The 17,817-nt window shown below is 47.4% G+C and overlaps 1 protein-coding gene across 2 annotated transcripts in view; it reads right to left on the bottom strand.

Moving 5' to 3' along the window:
- LOC134404152 (solute carrier organic anion transporter family member 1C1-like) overlaps positions 1–13,678 on the bottom strand; it is a 44,924-nt gene extending 31,246 nt beyond the window's left edge. The window contains exons 1-2 of one of the 2 annotated variants that reach the window (XM_063134771.1): positions 13,595–13,678; positions 12,098–12,243 (exon numbers count right to left, since the gene is read on the bottom strand). In XM_063134771.1, the coding sequence (XP_062990841.1) occupies positions 12,098–12,208 (111 nt within the window). In that variant the 5' untranslated portion in view covers positions 12,209–12,243; positions 13,595–13,678. The remainder of the gene's footprint in view (positions 1–12,097; positions 12,244–13,594) is intronic. The other variant, XM_063134773.1, reaches the window with a different exon arrangement.
- Positions 13,679–17,817: the final 4,139 nt, after the last annotated feature.

Genomic DNA, 17,817 nt, shown 5'->3' with positions numbered 1-17,817 from the left:
CCCATCTACGTGTTGTTTTTCTAGTCTAAGAATTATCTGCACTCTGCACATGCATAAATGCCTTGTTTATCATTGGTTACTGTATTGCAAAACTGTATTATGATTGGTTTATTATATGAGGAAGTTCTGTTGTTGCTTCTGAGGATGTTACCCTATAGGGGTGTGATCCGCTCCGATTAGGAGCGTAGAAGCAGTAGCGGATTGGCCTGCTCCGCCTTACCCAGAGGCGGAGTAGGAGCGGACCGCGGACCCCTAGAAGCAAGGCGAAGAGAAGCGGCCATTTTTCGGAGCTCCTAGTTCAGGCGGAGCGCTCCGGTCGCCATCTTGAAAACATCAACCGCGCGGCTCAAACGGCGTTTTCGGCTTTTCGCCCATAGGATTGCATTGAGGGAAAGAATCGGGGATAACTGGGGGGGGTTTAAGCTATCGTTCTGAAAATTCTTGTACACAGAGAGTCGTGGATGGGGGTCATTTTGAGACTACTCTCAACTTTCTGCGTCCTGTGGTTCTTGTGCAATATTTTTAAAAAAATCGGGGTTTGGGGTTTTTTGGGGTTTTTTGGAAGCGATGACAGGCACATTCAACTCCCAATCCTGATGAGAATTGATCTCCTCAGAAAGCATCATCCTCCAATCCCAGCGTTGGAGGGGGGACTAAGGCAGACCCACCCTGAGAACTTTCTGTTTTGTGTCTCTTTGTGGGTTGGCGTTCGTGGAGGGAACACTTAGTTAGTTAGTGCTCCTGCTTTGGACTTTGGAGATAGATTAGGATAGATTTAGTTTGGCGCGTGTGTGTGTGTTTGTTTGCTTCTTTCTGACTTATAGCTTAGTTTGCCCTGTGTTTTTCCCTTACTTTGATTTAATATAAACTTTATTTTTAAATTTTGGAGTGTGTGTTTGGTGGGTTGGGTTGGTTGCCCCCCCCTTGACTGTTCTGCTTTTGTGAAAGCTTTCTTTTGAAAGCATACACACACTTCTTGTCCCATTTCCCTACATTTATTAGTAATATTCTTAAACATATTTTATTATATTTTTACATAGTCTTAGTAGTATATTAGTATCTCATACATATTATTAGTAGTATTCATATTTTATTCTTCTTATACATATTAGTAGTAGTGTTTGGTTGGTTCTTTCCCCCCCTCCCCTCTCTTAAATCCTGATTGTGTTTCCTTCTATCTTCTATATACCAAAAAATACCAAAAAATACCAAAAAAAAAATTATTCTCTTTTTCTTCTCTGTGTAACTTGGACTGAGTGGGCTGCTTTTGTGAAGTGCAACAGGCAGCCACAGATTGAGCATTTTGGGGAAAGCATACACACACTTCTTGTCCCATTTCCCTACATTTATTAGTAATATTCTTAAACATATTATTAGATATTCTTAGTAGTATATATATTAGTATATTCTTAGTAGTATAATATTTTATTCTTTTTATACAGCATACACACTTCTTGTCCCATTTCCCTACATTTATTAGTAATATTCTTAAACATATTATTAGATATTCTTAGTAGTATATATATTAGCATATTCTTAGTAGTATAATATTTTATTCTTTTTATACAGCATACACACTTCTTGTCCCATTTCCCTACATTTAAACATATATTCTTCTTATACATATTCTTAGTAGTACCTTATACATATTATTAGTAGTATTAATATTTTATTAGTCATCATGAAAAGAGGGAGCAGGCGTGCTGAAAGCAGCAAGGCTCAGGCTGGCAGCAGTAAGCAGGCTGCCTCTCCTCCTGTGAAAATCAAACGGGCAACTCCTTGGCTGACTGCTCCAAAACAGAAGCAGGACAAGCAGCAGGCAGAGCCACTCTCTTCTGCAACTTGTGCCCGGCGTTCTCTTTTTGAGGGTGGGAATGGGAAAAGTGCCCCTTTACAAGAGGCAGGTGGCATTAGAGGAGGAGGAGTATCCCTAACACCTTCATTATCCTTTCAGCCCACGAGCCCGCTGATGGACCTAGACGAGGTCCTCAGCACAGTGGAGGGGGAGGAGGAGGAGGCGGTGGGCCTCCAGGATGTGGGGGCTGAGGAGGAGGAGCAGCAGCAGCAGGCCGAGGCTCTCTCCCCAGTCTCATCCCACACCCCTGTTTCTGTGGCAACACCAGAGAGCTCAGGCGGGCAATTGGTGGTGTCACCACGGAAACGAAAGACAAGCATCGTGTGGGACCACTTTGAGTTGGGAGCGGATCCCCGCTTTGCTGTCTGTCGCCACTGCAAACTCAGCCTAAGCAGGGGTTCATCGACAGGGCATTATGGAACCAGCAGCATGAAGATGCATCTTCATAGGCAGCACCAGTCGGGCAAGGCGACTGGTTCCAGGGGAAAGCCGAAGGCTGCTGCTGCTGCTGCTGGCACTTCCACTCTCAGCTCTCCATCTCCCATCCCCACAAGGGTTAGGCAGGCAACCCTGCCGGAAATGGGGTGGGGGAAGTATGGAACCACAAGATGGCGTTTTCCAACGCCCTCCCAGATCACCACGTCAATCGGTGAGATGGTGGCATTGGACGACCAGCCATTCAGCCTCGTCGACAACGCAGGCTTCAAGAGGCTGATGGCGCTTGTGGTGCCATACTATAAGCTGCCGTGTCGCACCACCCTGAGCAGGCGGGTGGTGCCTTCCCTGTACCGTTCCTGCAGGGAGTTAGTGCTGGGTCGTCTGTGCCAGGCAGAGGCACGGATGGTGCACTTCACCTCGGACATTTGGTCCAGCGAGGGCGGAGTGCACGCTTACCTGTCCCTGATGGCACACTGGTGGGCAGCCGTGGGGCAGGAAGGATCCAGCACTACAGGGACTGGCAAGGAGGGCTACTGCTGGGCCCTCCTCCACACGCAAGTGATGGACCAGTCCCACACGGCAGCGGAGATTACGGAGGCCATGAACCGCATGGTGGATGGGTGGCTAGCTGGGCAGAAGGTCACCCGCGGTTACATGGTCACGGACGGGGGAGCCAACATGGTGAAGGCGGTGCGCGACGGCAGATTCGAGGGCGTCCGCTGCATTGCGCACGTCTTGAACCTGGTGGTGAGGGATGGCCTTGGGATGGGCAGCAGCAAGCCCAACCTCGGTCCCCTGTCCGGGATCCGTAACCTCCTGGAGAGCTGCAGAAAGGTGGCAGGCCATTTCCACCACAGCGTCAAGGGCAGTCGCTTGCTGCGGGAGAAGCAGGAGGAGTTGAATCTCCCACAGCACAGGCTAGTGCAGGATGTGGTGACACGCTGGAACTCCACCTACCTGATGCTGGAGCGGATGGTGGAGCAACAGCGTGCCATCCACGACTTGTTCAGGGTCAGGGACATGGGCGTCCACCACATGGGCAAGCAGCAGTGGGACGCCATGTCCCAGCTGGTGGCGGTCCTCAAGCCGTTCCTGAACGCCACCGTGACCCTGAGCAAAAGCTCTGCCCTCCTCAGCCAGGTGATCCCTGTATGCAGGCATCTCCAGAAACAGATGGGCGACTTTCTGGAGTACAGGGATCCCGTCACCGGCAGGCGCTTCGAGCCCGAGGTCCGCGAAGCGGTGACTAGGCTGAGGGACGGCGTGACGCGGAGGCTGGAGCCCATCCAAACCGACAGGGTCCACATGTTGGCAGCCATGTGCGACCCTCGTGTGAAGGATGGGCTTTGTGGGCCAAATAGCAGGCAGCACTGGGTGGAAACGCTGGTGGGCGAAGTGCGGGCGGCATGGGCCAAGAGGGTGGGGCAGAGTGAGGCAGAGGAGCAGGCCACCCCTCCCTGCAGCAGCACCAGCAGCACCAGCAGCAGCCTCACCTGCATCCCTCCCAGCAGCAGCACAGGCGAGGGGTATTGGGAAGAGGCTCTGCACACCGTGTTTGGGCAGAGACCCTCCCCAGCCACCAGCCAGGATGACGCTGCAACCACCGTGCAGCGTTACCTGTCAGAGCCCATCGAGGACTCCTCCATGGACCCCCTGGCCTACTGGTCATCCCGTTTTCAGATTTGGCCGGACCTGGCGCGGGTGGCCATGGATCGACTCAGCTGCCCACCCACCAGTGTTCCAAGCGAGAGGGTGTTCTCTATGGCGGGCGACATAGTGACCCCTCACCGCTCTCGCTTGGAGCCGGACTTGGTGGAGCAGCTGGTCTTTCTGAAGGGCAATCTCCCCCTGCTGGGATACCCCACCCTCAAGCCCTCGTGGGAGTGACAGGCAGGCTCCCCTCCCTTTAATTCCACCCCTCCTTGGGTTGGCAGGCACACTACAGTTCAGGCAGGCTGGTTTTTTCTTTTTATTATTATTTTTATTATATTTTTCTTCTTCTTCTTCTTCTTCTTCTTCTTCTTATTATTATTATTATTATTATTATTATTATTATTATTATTATTATTTAGTGGCTGTGTTACAGTTCACAACATCAACTCTGAATCATTACATTCGTCTCTGTAGGCACTAGGCAGAGTTTGTCACCGTGCGTGTGTGTGACTGACTGTGAGGGTAAAGCACCGCACTTGAGTTAATTTCATTTCTGTGGCGTCCGGTACAGCTTAGTCAACTCATCCGGATAGTTTTCCACCCAGTTCCAAAAGACTCCATGATTGACTGCACGTGTTTAGGTGAGGTGCAAGCAGGGGGCAAGGCAATGCCTGGCACCACCACCACTAGCCAGGCTGCCTCTCTCCAGCAGTCCACGGGTCGCCCTTTGGAGTGCCCTGGGAGTGGAAGACGTACTCCCTGATCCAGAAGTATGGTTTTGAGAAGTAAGCTGTCACTTGAACTCATGAGCCTCTGTGCAAAAGCTGTCATTGTGTGTGTGGTTGTGAGTGTTACTGCAGCTGCCTGTCTCGCTGCGAAAATGAAACAGGCAAGTCCTCGCCTTTGAGAAGCAACCTTTCACTTGAACTCATGGAAGTCATTGACTTCAGCACAGCCACTACATAGAGGCTGTGGTCCTCTGGGTGACTCGATCAGTGTGCTGATTTTGAGAAGCAACCTTTCACTGAAACTCATTCACTTCCCCAATTGAGGGTGAGGGAGGTTAAACTCCAGCAGTCCACGGGTCGCCCTTTGGAAAGCTCAGGGATCAAGTGGACTACTCGACCAGTCTGCTGATTTTGAGAGGCAACTTTTCACTTCAACTCATGGACTTCCCCTATGTGCGGGAGGTACTCCAGCAGTCCACCGATCGCCCGTAGCACAGCCACTAGCAAAGCCACTACAGTGGATGCTCTCTTCTCTCTCTCTCCTCAGTCTCATCCAACCCCTCTTCCTCTTCCCCTTCTGCTGTAACCCCTCTTTGAGAAGCAAGCTTTCACTTAAACTCATCATTCACTTCCCCAACTGAGGGAGGTAAAGGCCAGCAGTCCAAGGGTCGCCCTTTGGAGGGCTCAGCAGCAACATTAATCCTCCAAGCATGCACACAAATCTTCCATACTCAAAGTAACTGCTTCAATAACTAGTAGCTCCTTTTTGCCCGCCTGCCTGCCTGCCTGCCTGCCCATGCCCGCCTGCCCGTCACTCCCCAATTGAGGGAGGTTAACTCCAGCAGTCCACGGGTCGCCCTTTGGAGAGCTCAGGGATCAGATGCACTATTCGTGATCCAGTCTGGTGATTTTTTGAGAAGCAAGCTGTCACTTCAACTCATGGACTTCCCCAATTGCGGCTGGTACTCCAGCAGTCCACCGAATTCCCATAGCACAGCCACTTAGTGCATAGGGACAGTTTAAGTTTCCTGAGAAGTGAGCTCTCACTTCGACTCATGACAGCCATTGACTTCACCACAGCCACTTTGTGTTGGATGCTGTGTTCCTCCAGGATGTGGGTGAGGAGGATTAGTCACAGCAGCTGGTCGAGCTTCTCTCCCCAGTCTCATATGGAGCAATTAAAGGTATCTGAGAAGTAAGCTCTCACTTCAACTTCAAGTTCAGACACTTGAGCACAGCCCCTACGGTGGAGGCACAGCTGGCCGTGCCTCTCTCCCCAACCACTGACTGCATAGGGACAGTTTAAGTTTCCTCCTGAGAAGTGAGCTTTCACTTCGACTCATGACAGCCATTGACTTCACCACAGCCACTTCTCGTTTTGTAGTGCGCCGAGTTGAGCACATCCACTCCGGTGGATGCTCTGGTCCTCCAGGATGTGGGTGAGGAGGATTAGTCGCAGCAGCTGGTCGAGCTTCTCTCCCCAGTCTCATATGGAGCAAAGTTTTCTGAGAAGTGAGCTCTCACTTCAACTCATGAGAGTCATTGACTTCACCACAGCCACTCCTGTGGATGCTCTGGTTTGCCAGGATGTGTAGCAGCAGCTGGTCGAGCTCCTCTCCCCTATGTGCACGAGCCAAGCTCCAGCAGTCGACCGATCGCCCATAGCACAGCCACTTAGTGTGTACAGACAGTTTAATTTTTCTGAGAAGTGAGCACTCACTTCAACTCATGACAGCCATTGACTTCACCACAGCCACTTTGTGTGGGATGCTGTGGTCCTTCAGGATGTGGGTGAGGATTAGTAGCAGAAGCTGGTCCAGCTTCTCTCCCCGGTCTCGTCCCACCCCTCTTCCGCTGTAACCCTGTCTTTGAGAAGCAAGCTGTCACTTCAACTCATGGACTTCCCCTATGTGCGCGAGCCAAGCTCCAGTAGTCGACCGATCGCCCATAGCACAGCCACTTAGTGTGTACGGACAGTTTAATTTTTCTGAGAAGTGAGCACTCACTTCAACTCATGACAGCCATTGACTTCACCACAGCCACTTTGTGTGGGATGCTGTGGTCCTCCAGGATGTGGGTGAGGATTAGTAGCAGAAGCTGGTCCAGCTTCTCTCCCCGGTCTCGTCCCACCCCTCTTCCGCTGTAACCCTGTCTTTGAGAAGCAAGCTGTCACTTCAACTCATGGACTTCCCCTCAGAGAAAAAGCTAAGCTCCAGCTGTCGACCGATCTCCCGTAGCACAGCCACTACGTTTCCTGAGAAGTGAGCTCTCACTTCAACTCGTCTTGTAGTGCGCCCGCCGAGTTGAGCACAGCCACTACAGTGGAGGCGCCTGCCCGCCTGCCTGGGAGCCGTCCTTGTGAGGTAGCTGGATCTGCTGGGACTGACTCCCCTGCAGATCTATGGCTTACTTGTGCAAGGTACCAGCTTTTCTGGGCCCGCCAACCCATGCCTGCCTGCCTGTCTGCCCGCCTCCCCCGGGGTGCTGCTGTGGTGGGGCATCTGCCAGGACTGACTCCTCGCCTACTCTGCCTGCCTCTCTGCCCGCCTGGTGCCTGGTTTGCTCCCAATCGTCCTCCTCTGTGCCCCTCAAGGCGTAACTGCTGGCTTAGAAAGAAAGAACCAGCCATCTTTGCCTCACTTGCTCCTTGCGCCCGCTTACGGGTTGGTTTGCTATGCGTTAGTGCTCAAGCCATCCTTGCGGCACTACAATGCATGCTGCCTGCCTGCCTGCCTGCCTTCCCTCCCTTCTCCCCTTCCCGCCTTGCAACGATGGTGTATGTGTCTTGCTTTAACTCAGGGGAGAAGTCCTTCCTGCGCTCACTTAGACTTTATCAAGTTCAATAATCCCTTTTTCAAATGTGCCAGAAGATTTAGGGTTATCTCGTGGCATGTTGGGATTTCCTTGGAACTGGCCCCATTGAGCTGTCTGCATTGCAACTTTAAATCCCTGACATACTGGAGTGCCCGATTTTCAAACGTTCCCCTAACATCAGGGGATGATGGGATTGCCTTGAAACTTGGTGTCCATGGGGACACATGGGTAAGCTGTCATGGGACCAAAGGATGGGTTTCTGACGTGCAAATTGACGTAGTTGTAGAATGGGACTTGATTTGGGGTGAGTTAAAAAGTTTAAGCCGCGCCAAAAATCAGGGGATGATGGGATTGCCTTGAGTCTGGGCGTCCATGTGGACACATGGATAAGCTATCATGGTGCCAAGTTTGAGGTTTCTAACATGCAAATTGACGGAGCTATCCCAAGGGGTGTGAATGGGGTGCCCGATTTTCATAAATTCCCCCAAAATCAGGGGATGATGGGATTGCCTTGAAACTTGGCATCCATGTGGACACGTGGATAAGCTATCATGGTGCCGAGTTTGAGGTTTCTAACATGCAAATTGACGTAGTTGTAGAATGGGACAATTTGGGGTGAGTTAAGCCGCGCCAAAAATCAGGGGATGATGGGATTGCCTTGAGTCTGGGCATCCATGTGGACACATGGAGAAGCTTTCATGGTGCTGAGTTTGAGGTTTCTAACATGCAAATTGACGGAGCTATCCCAAGGGGTGTGAATGAGGTGCCCGATTTTCAAAAAATCCCCAAAAATCAGGGGATGATGGGATTTGCTTGAAACTTGGCGTCCATGTGGACACGTGGATAAGCTATCATGGTGCCGAGTTTGAGGTTTCTAACGTGCAAATTGACGGAGCTATCGAAAGGGGTGTGAATTAGGGTTATGGGTGGTGCGTTAGAGGTTAGAGCCGCGCCAAAAATCAGGGGATGATGGGATTGCTTTGAGTCTGGGCGTCCATGTGGACACATGGATAAGCTTTCATGGTGCCGAGTTTGAGGTTTCTAACATGCAAATTGACGGAGCTATCCCAAGGGGTCTGAATGGGGTGCCCGATTTTCAAAAATTCCCCAAAAATCAGGGGATGATGGGATTGCTTTGAAACTTGGCGTGCGTGTGTATACCCCCATGAGGTGTCATGGTGCCAAATGTGAGGTTTCTAACTTGAACAGAAAAAAAGTTGTATACTTTTTTAGCTTTCAATGCAACCCTATGGGGGGCAAAAACGGAGCTCCGGATCCGGATCCGGAGCTCCGAGCGGAGCGGAGCGGAAGTGGGCGGAGCGGGGGCGGGGCGGAGCGGCCCGATCCGAAAAATGGCGGATCTGCAAGTGAAGCGGAGCGGGGGGTCCGTGCACACCCCTATTACCCTATAGTGTTGCCTACAACTAGTGGGCAGTCCTTCAGATCCTCTAGGGCAGTGGTTCTCAACCTTCCTAATGCCGCGACCCTTTAATACAGTTCCTCATGTTGTGGTGACCCCCAACCATAAAATTATTTTCATTCTTCTCTACACGATCCATTGTCATGGGATGGTTTGCTAATGAAAATAATACATAACAATAGCTTTAATAATACAAAAGATGATGCATGACATAGTTCAGTCAATACAGTTTCCTAAGACCATCGGAAATATGTGTTTTCCGATGGTCTTAGGCGACCCCTGTGAAAGGGTCATTCGACCCCCAAAGGGGTCCCGACCCACAGGTTGAGAACCGCTGCTCTAGGGTTTGCCACCTTGCAGCACTGCAGGCTGCTCGTAATAAAACTTTTCCAAGATGAGAGAAATTGTGTCTTGAGAGTCTTTGACTGCCACTCAGCGAACCAAGGGAACCTGCCCTTTCGGGTTCCTCTACACTAACATTCAAAGCCCTAAACAGCTTGGGGCCAGGCTATCTGAAGGAACACCTCCTCCCATATATACCCGCCCAGACCTTAAGATCATCCACAGGGGTCCTTCTCCATGAGCCCCTGCCAAAGGAAGTGAGGCAGGTGGCTACTAGGAGGAGGGCCTTCTCTGCTGTGGCACCCTGGCTGTGGAACGAGCTCCCCAGAGAGGTTCGCCTACACTGTACTCTTTCCGTCACCAGCTGAAGACCTTTTTCTTTTCTCAGTATTTTAACACCTCATTTAACTTAAATTTTAATCTTGTTTTAATTCCGTGTTTTAACCTATATCAATTTCTGCTGTGTGGTTTTATCCTGGTTGTGCTTTTCATATTGTATTTTGTAATTGTGTTTTTAGATTGTTGGTTGTTTTATTATGCTCTTCGTGGTTTTAACTTTTGTGAACCGCCCAGAGAGCTTCGGCTATTGGGCGGTATAAAAATGTAATTAATTAATTAACCTGGCGCCGAAATGAAGCCAGTGCCGGCGCCAGTCGGGCCTCCATGGAAGGGCATTGCATAGCCGGGGTGAGACAACAGTGAAAGCCCTCTCCCACGTCCCACCATATGGGTGGGGCACAGAGAAGGGCCCCTCTGACAGATCTCAGGCAGGCAAATACCCCAATGTTCTATAAGATTCCCAGTGGTTTTCAATCCAGGTGCACACCCACTTTGCTTCGGAAACTTTGTAACATTTCATCATCACCTTGTCCTACTTTATCTTGGTTTAAATGGTTACATGCCGATTCTTGCCTCCCCTGTATCATTGTCATCATTGCTACAAGTACACCTTAGACTGGGGATGGATGAGTTTTTCAATTACTATTTCTCATAGTTTCTCATTATTCCAGTCTGTAGTACACTTTCTCCACAAATTTGAGAATTATATTTAAAAGCTCCCATGAAAATTCATCTGCATTTTTGTATTTATTTATTTATTTATTTATTTATTCATCATACTTATACCCCGCTCCTCAGCCAAAAAACGCTCTCGGAGCGGCTTACACTTAGCAAAAAAGACAGTCCCTGCCATCAGGCTTACAATCTAATAAAGACATGACACACAAGGAAAAGGAGTCAAGGAGGGAGGGAGGGAGGGAGGAGAGAGAAAGAAGAGAGAGAGAGAGAGAGAGAGAGAGAGAGAGAGAGAGAGAGAGAGAGAGAGAGAGTCCAGTAGGAGCAGGCCCCGATGTTACTTCTGCCTGCTCCTGTCCCCTCGGTCTTTCTTCTTCCCCACAGGGCCAAGATGGCAGTTTGCCCTGTGGGGGGGGGGGGGAAGAGTCCAGCAGGAGCAGGCCCCGATGTTACTTCTGCCTGCTCCTGTCCCCTCGGTCCTTCTGCTTCCCCACAGGGCCAAGATGGCAGTTTGCCCTGGGGGGGGGGAAGAGTCCAGCAGGAGCAGGCCCCGATGTTACTTCTGCCTGCTCCTGTCCCCTCGGTCTTTTTGCATTACTCCTATTTCATCCATTTTTGTCTGCATTTTTGCCTATTTTTGTGTACATCAGACAAAACCATTTTCCTAACAGAATGGATGTTTGAACGTTATTTTCATGGATAGATGCATCTTTGTGTGTGCTTTCCCCCATTTGTGTGTACATTATTTTGGATTGCAAAACTTCAGTGTGAAATTTTGAGAAGTGCAAATTTTGAAGGGTCACTGAAGCCATGGCTAGACCAGGCCTATATCCTGGGATTGTCCCGGGATCATCCCTGTGCATCCAAATGACACACAGGGGATCCCGGGAGCAGGCAGGGATGACCCCTCCATTTGCCTGGGATATTCCTTAGGTCTAGCTAAGGCCTGAGTTTCAAAAGTGAAAAATGAAGCAAGCTCACATTAAAATGCAAACTGAACCAATTTCTCCCCCACCCCTACCTCAGACAAAATGCTGCAGCATGGATTACTTTTGTTCAGGCTTGCACCCTTACCAGGTTATCTTCTTGTGGAGTCTTCCAGGTTTATGATGGGCACAAAATCCCCCCCTTTGGGGGGGGGCAGTTTCCCTGGTGCAGAAGTTCAATATGTTCCATTTATACAGCCAGCCAATAGCACTGTAACATTACAGCAATATTTCGCTATCCCATTTATTACTGCATTTTGGATGAGTTAAATCACGGCAAAATAAAACTAAAAAATGGCAGGAGAGGCACCGGAGGATAAGGATGTCATGAAAAGGACCTATACACTTCAGTGAGTAAAAAATCTTGATTACACTACATAAGCTTTGTGTGAAGGCACCCACAGTCAGCTTATCAGAAATGATGGAAATTATTCATGTACAGTATGCAGCACCATTAGTGTTAAAGATCCATAGATATAACGTAGATATGTCTCCAAGGAGATTGCAATCTAAAATGAGGGGGGGGGGAAATAAAGGAGGAGGGAAAAGGGGAGCAAAGGCAGAGAATGTGGTTTTGAACAATGGTGGCTGCTGTCTCTGATTTTGGTGGGGCTATGAATCCATTCTGGGGTTAAATTGGAACAACACAGAACTCTAAAGGACCAATCCAAGGTGCTCCATCATAGGTTCAGCACCTTAGAGAGTTTCTTTAGAATTCTGGCTGATTCACAGCCCCACTGAAATGAGAGCCACGAATTGACACTGGTTTTTGAACATGAGTCATCAGATTTTGGGGGTGCAATTTATGGTGGAGGGAATGGTGGTGGGTGACCAGAGATATTTCTACCTTTAGCTTTGAAATTGGGAGAGATCTTCTCTTCACAGGAGATGACTCAGGACTTTTATCCGAGAATGTTGGGCTGTGTTGAGCACCTTGTGGATCCATTTCCCCAGCCATGGCATTGATCTTTGAGGTTTGGAAGATAGAACTTTCTGTCTGGGGGGAAATAAGAATATTATTGTTTTCTTAGTGGATGTTGGTCCATGCATTCTCTGATCCAGCATGGCTCTTCTTAGAATCTTCTTCTTTTGTCATGTCCATAGCTGAAAGGACTTGACCTCACAATTCAGTGCCCTGAACTGCTAGCCATGCCAGGATTTACAAACAATTAACAAGTCTACAATTAAACTGCGTAAGTGTGCAAAGAGGTACAAGGTAAGTGTGTACAACGTAAGGAATGTTCCAGTCCTGGAAAATATTTCAGCCAAAATGTGGAGAGTTTGAACTTTGTGTTCCACTGATGATTAACCTGCCATAGTATCTGGCCTTTTAAAATTAAGACAAAAATGTCCAGGTGTTTTGGTCAGGCCTGTTTCTTTCCAAATGTTCATTACCACACAGACATTCCATACATCTTGTGGTATGTTACTGCCCCCTCCTCCCGCCCAGCTCAAGTCACTAGTCCCCTTACCTGGCATTAAAAATACATTCACAATAAATAAATAACACTCCATTTCAAAACACTCAGAATCAGTTGCCTGAGGGAGCCACTTCACTCTACCTAATGGTAGAGCCGTCCCTAGCTGGATGCACTGCGAGCTTTCTGCTGGCTTGAAGTGACGGGGAATGCCCTTGCACCTATGTGTGCATGCATGTATGTGTGGATGCACATCCACTTTGGCTTGGATCTAGTGGTGCCATTCCACCAGCAGAATGGAAATTGTGGATGGCATGGATCTCCCCCCCCCACTCCAAATCTCCTCCAGTGGGCTCGGGGACCTTCGAGAGCAGGTTTTGGGGTGTAAGGGGAACTGCAAAGGGGAGGAGAGGATGGGGGAGTCCCATTGCAGGAGCAGAAGTCCCATTGCATGAGTTGGATCCAACCCATATTCTGGAATCCCTACAATGTCAAGGCTTGGCTGGATAGAATGCCATAAATGGCACACCACCACCAAGAAGGCTTCTTTTCTCTAGCTGCCACCTGCTTTATCTTAAATGCTGGGGGTGTGGGAGAAGGCAGGCATAGAAGAGAGCCTCCAAAGATGATCAGAACACACATTGATATGGGGAGCAGATTGATATGGGGAGCAAGTGTTCTTTCAGGTACGCTGGCCCCAAGCCATATAGGTAAGCATCAGCATTTTGATTTGTCCTCAGAATGTCATGGGCTACAAGACCTATTCCCACTTTATGGCTTCGATCTAGACTTAGCTATACTGGGTTAGTTATGACTAACTTAGCTAGCCAGTCAACAAACAGCTGCTAAGAGACTTCACAATTAACATGTTGCAATTCATTAATGTCCTTAAAATAACATTAAAAAAATCAAAAAGATCATATTACTTGCCTTACAGTGCTACCCTATGCACATCTTCTGGAGTTCAATTGGACTTTTACCTGGGAGTGTGTATTAGATTTCAGCCTCCACATCCAAATGAATTAAACCCAGCTTATTTTGAACCTTGATGCTTGCAGATGTAAAAGAGACTTTCCTCCAAGCATTAAATCGCTCCTGACCTCCCCAGAGAGAGCATAAAGAGACTGAGATCAGCAGAGGCAAAGAGGCAGAGGGAGAAACAGAGGACTTACTTACTCATGCCGCTCACCCGTTAGGCAATGTAGTCTTGCTAACTACTGAGGCACAGAGCCAAACCAAACTCACTTTCAGGGATCAGCCTCCCTTGAAGGGTGGAGTTCACCCCACTGCACTGAAAACATTTGCTCCCTTTGTTTTAGTTGCTTCCAAACAACAACATCAGTCTGCAGTTAAGGAAGTAATTGTATTTATATTCAATTATCACAAAACCCGTCGCTGCCCGTTTAAAAGACCAGAAGATAAGGCTTTCTCGCCTTGGTCCAAACTCCGCAAAGCTAGGAAATTGGAAGCTAAGGCTGATGCCTTATCTGACGAGACGTGTGATCAGTCACGATATTGTACAGTGTCACAAATTCTGCTTGCTTACAACTTATCCTCCATGCATCCACACTTTCAGTCCCAAATCCAGACGGGGAGGATGGAGTGCCTGGGACCAGTGTCACTACAAGATTTTATTCTGAATGAAACAAACAAAACATCGTTCAACACCACACCAAGATTTCCATAAGCAGGCATGTTGCATACTGTAGGAGCAACACATGGTTACTTTGTATTTTGAGATGCTTGGTGAAGATAAAACAGTTTCGGTGATATGGTGTTGTAATTTGAAAGAACTGGTAGGCGGAAGGCTGAAACACTCTCTTCCAGCACACTTCTTTGTTTCAAATAGCATATTCCAAACCTAGAATCATAGAATAGCACAGTTGGAAGGGGCCTATAAGGCCATCAAGTCCAACCCCCTGCTCATCACTTCACCCCAGAAAAATGTGTGGGTTCAGATTTGTGAGCTCAATGGTCTAACTTTATATTCCATATAAGTCTCTGTGAGCACCTTTTAGATGAAAAAGGCATTGTTTTACAAAAATAATAATAAAGAAAATACTTCAATTTAATAAATTTAGCAATCGATTTCTGCTCAAAACCATTATGTTACCCACCCCCTACACTACTAAATTGCATTTTTTTTCTTGGTGCTTCTGAATAATCTTTGAAACAGCCCCCACACACACATCCCCTTCCACATGTTTTCACAGTTCTCAATATTACTGGTGGCAGCATCAGTCATAATGTTGCTAGGAAATAGAAAATACATGTACCACACAGTGTTATTAGCAGCAGTACCACTCTCAGCCTGGCTACGTTAAAGATGACACCCATGTCTCACTATCAACTCACGCAATAAAGGCATGGGTCAACTCCCAGAATAAAGGTGTGGATCACCTCACAGGTGATTACTCTAGCAATACAGTAACACCCAGATATTTCGTAAGGCATTGTTGTTGTTGTTTACATTTATATACCACCCCATAGCAGAATCTCTCTACAAGACAAGTACAACGTAGACCAACTTTGCTGGTCCCAGGCACTCCATCCACCCCATCTGGATTTTAGACAAAGTGTGGGTGCATGGAGGGTAAGTTGAAAGCAAGCACAATTTGTGACATTGCACAAATCATGACTGATTATGGGACTTCCAATTTCCTGGCTTTATGGAGTTTGGACCAAGGTGAGAAAGCCGTATCTTCTGGTCTTTTCAACCAGCAGTTTTTTGATGATTGAATTTCCTTGGTTTTTGAAAAGCAACATACCTGCTTTTAGATTTGCCACTCTCAGCACTCTGTGCATCCCATATATGCCTTCTCCATCTATCCCTATAGTTCCCCAGGAGGCTCAGTCAGGGTCAATAAATGAAACCCAGGAGTAACGGGTGGGATTACATCAAGTTCAGCTGAGAGCATTTGCTGTAGAACTCATTGAGAGTTCTGGCTGCTTCCAACTGAAACCCAGAATGGATTCACAACCCCACCAAAATAGTAACAACCAGCCTCTACTATATATAGACATAAATCTATCTACTATGCTATTTTCTGCTTGCAGTTGGTATCAAAGCCTAGCTCTTCCAACCAATGTCATGTTGGAGGAGGAAGAGGAAGAGGTGCTTCCCTCTTATCAGGGAGCAATGATTTGTGTGTATGCACATGCCAGCAGCCAAGGGAGGAAAGGCTGGTGAGGAGCTTCTGCACAGCCACAATATTGGCCCCTTCCCAGGGAGAGGACTGCTGAGCCTATTGATGCTCCAATGGGCTTCATGAGGGTGGGGTCAATGGGGTGGACCCACTGGAGTGAGACCTCTCTCCTTTGTTCTCACTTTGTTCTGTGGAATGAGCTCCCTAAGGAGGTTCGCTTGGCACCTACATTATATGCTTTTAGACACCAGGTGAAGACCTTTTTATTCTCCCAGCATTTTAACAGTCTATAAATAAATTTTAACTCGGTGTTTTAAATTTGTAATTTTGCATTGCTGCTGTTTTTATCTGGTTGAGCTTTTAAATTGTATTTTATATTATGGTTTTATACCGTTGCTTTATACTTTGAATGTTTTTAATTTTTGTGAACCGCCCAGAGAGCTCCGGCTATTGGGCTGTATAGAAATGTAATTAATTAATAAATAAATAATGTTCATGTTTTAATCTTTGTAAACTGCCCAGAGAGCTACAGTTATGGGGCGGTATATAAATGTAATAAATAAATGAAATAATAAATCATGCCTGAATTCCTATGAGAGAGCCTTTTTCTTTAAGAATGCTTAATATTATTTCTATGTATTAAGTATCAATTGTCTGCACCAGGTGATATCAGTTACCGAATAAAGGGTAGCCACCAGAGTTATGTGTGCTGGCTGATAGCCACCAGCTCAGGCTGATGCAACACAGAATGGTATGACCTTGGAGTCTGGCAAAGGCCCTTATCTATCAAGGGTGGACAACTGATACTAATAATTCTCCTGTGAAAATATTCATAAGCATAAGGATCAGGTCCAGGAGCCTCCCACCACCAACAGGTATGTTTAATTAAGCTATCACAAACCTTGAGAAGGGTGTCAGCCAACAATTAAACCAGCAGTGCTAGCCTGCAGGTAGGCCCAGGGGCTCTCAGATATAAATAAGACCCTCTGAGCTTCGACACAGAACTGGACTGCCAAAGGTGCTATGTGCTTGATTGGGATCTCTCTGTGAGCATTCCTGGGGATCCCAACAACAGAAAGGAGATGCAAGATCATCTCTGTTCAAAAACTTCTTGTACCCTTTTGTCCTTCTGCTGTCTAATAAAAGATTTAAATCTGCCCTACTTGTGGGATTTTTGCTTCTGTATCCTATGAACCTCTTGCCTTTGGCAAGACAACAGGAGAAGGAGAAGATGATGGCGAAGGAGAAGAAGACAAAGATGAAGGAGAAGGAGAAGACAGAGAAGAAGACAAAGATGAAGGAGAAGGAGATGAAGGAGAAGAAGACAAATGTCTTTAGCCCTGAAGTTTTGACTATCAGGTGGGGATTGCTGACTGAATGGTGAAATGGTTCCCTCTGCAAAGAGAGGTGACCACATTATGAAATTCATGGCAACTAGGTTTATTGAATATCTGCTAGAAACCTGAGCAGCAGCAGAAAGAAAGAAAAAGAGACAGAACCTTAGCTTGCACTTATTGCAAAAGACTTGGCCCTTTTGAAAGATATAATCATCCTAACCTCACATTATAAGCAAGTAAATTAATCATGAGCTATACAGAGATAGGCGTGTGCCCTTGGAAGGCCATCTGACTAACTCGTAGAAGCACGCTTGTGGGTGGGTTCATGAAATAACATCTTGAAGAAAGAGTCGCTAGGAATGGCGGAATCAGCCAGCTTCGATTCCACTCATTTTCTCATTTTAACTACATTAAATTTCTTCTGTCCCCTTTCTGCATCAGTTCACAGATTTGTTTCTTAATCCACATGAAAATTTGTCTGTGTTTTTGAGTGCATTTATCTAAACGGATGCATTTTTGCATGCACTTTTCCAAATGTGAAATTTGGAATATTTCACATTTGTGAAATATTGTGAACCGCCCAGAGAGCTCCGGCTATTGGGTGGTATAGAACTGTAAATAATAATAATAATAATAAAAAAAATGTGTGCATTTTTGTACACACGT

This window comes from Elgaria multicarinata, chromosome 9 (assembly GCF_023053635.1).
Source record: "Elgaria multicarinata webbii isolate HBS135686 ecotype San Diego chromosome 9, rElgMul1.1.pri, whole genome shotgun sequence".
Classification (NCBI taxonomy): Eukaryota; Metazoa; Chordata; class Lepidosauria; order Squamata; family Anguidae; genus Elgaria; species Elgaria multicarinata.
The sequence above is the reverse complement of the archived record's forward strand: the minus strand, read 5'-3'. Positions and strand labels throughout refer to the sequence as shown.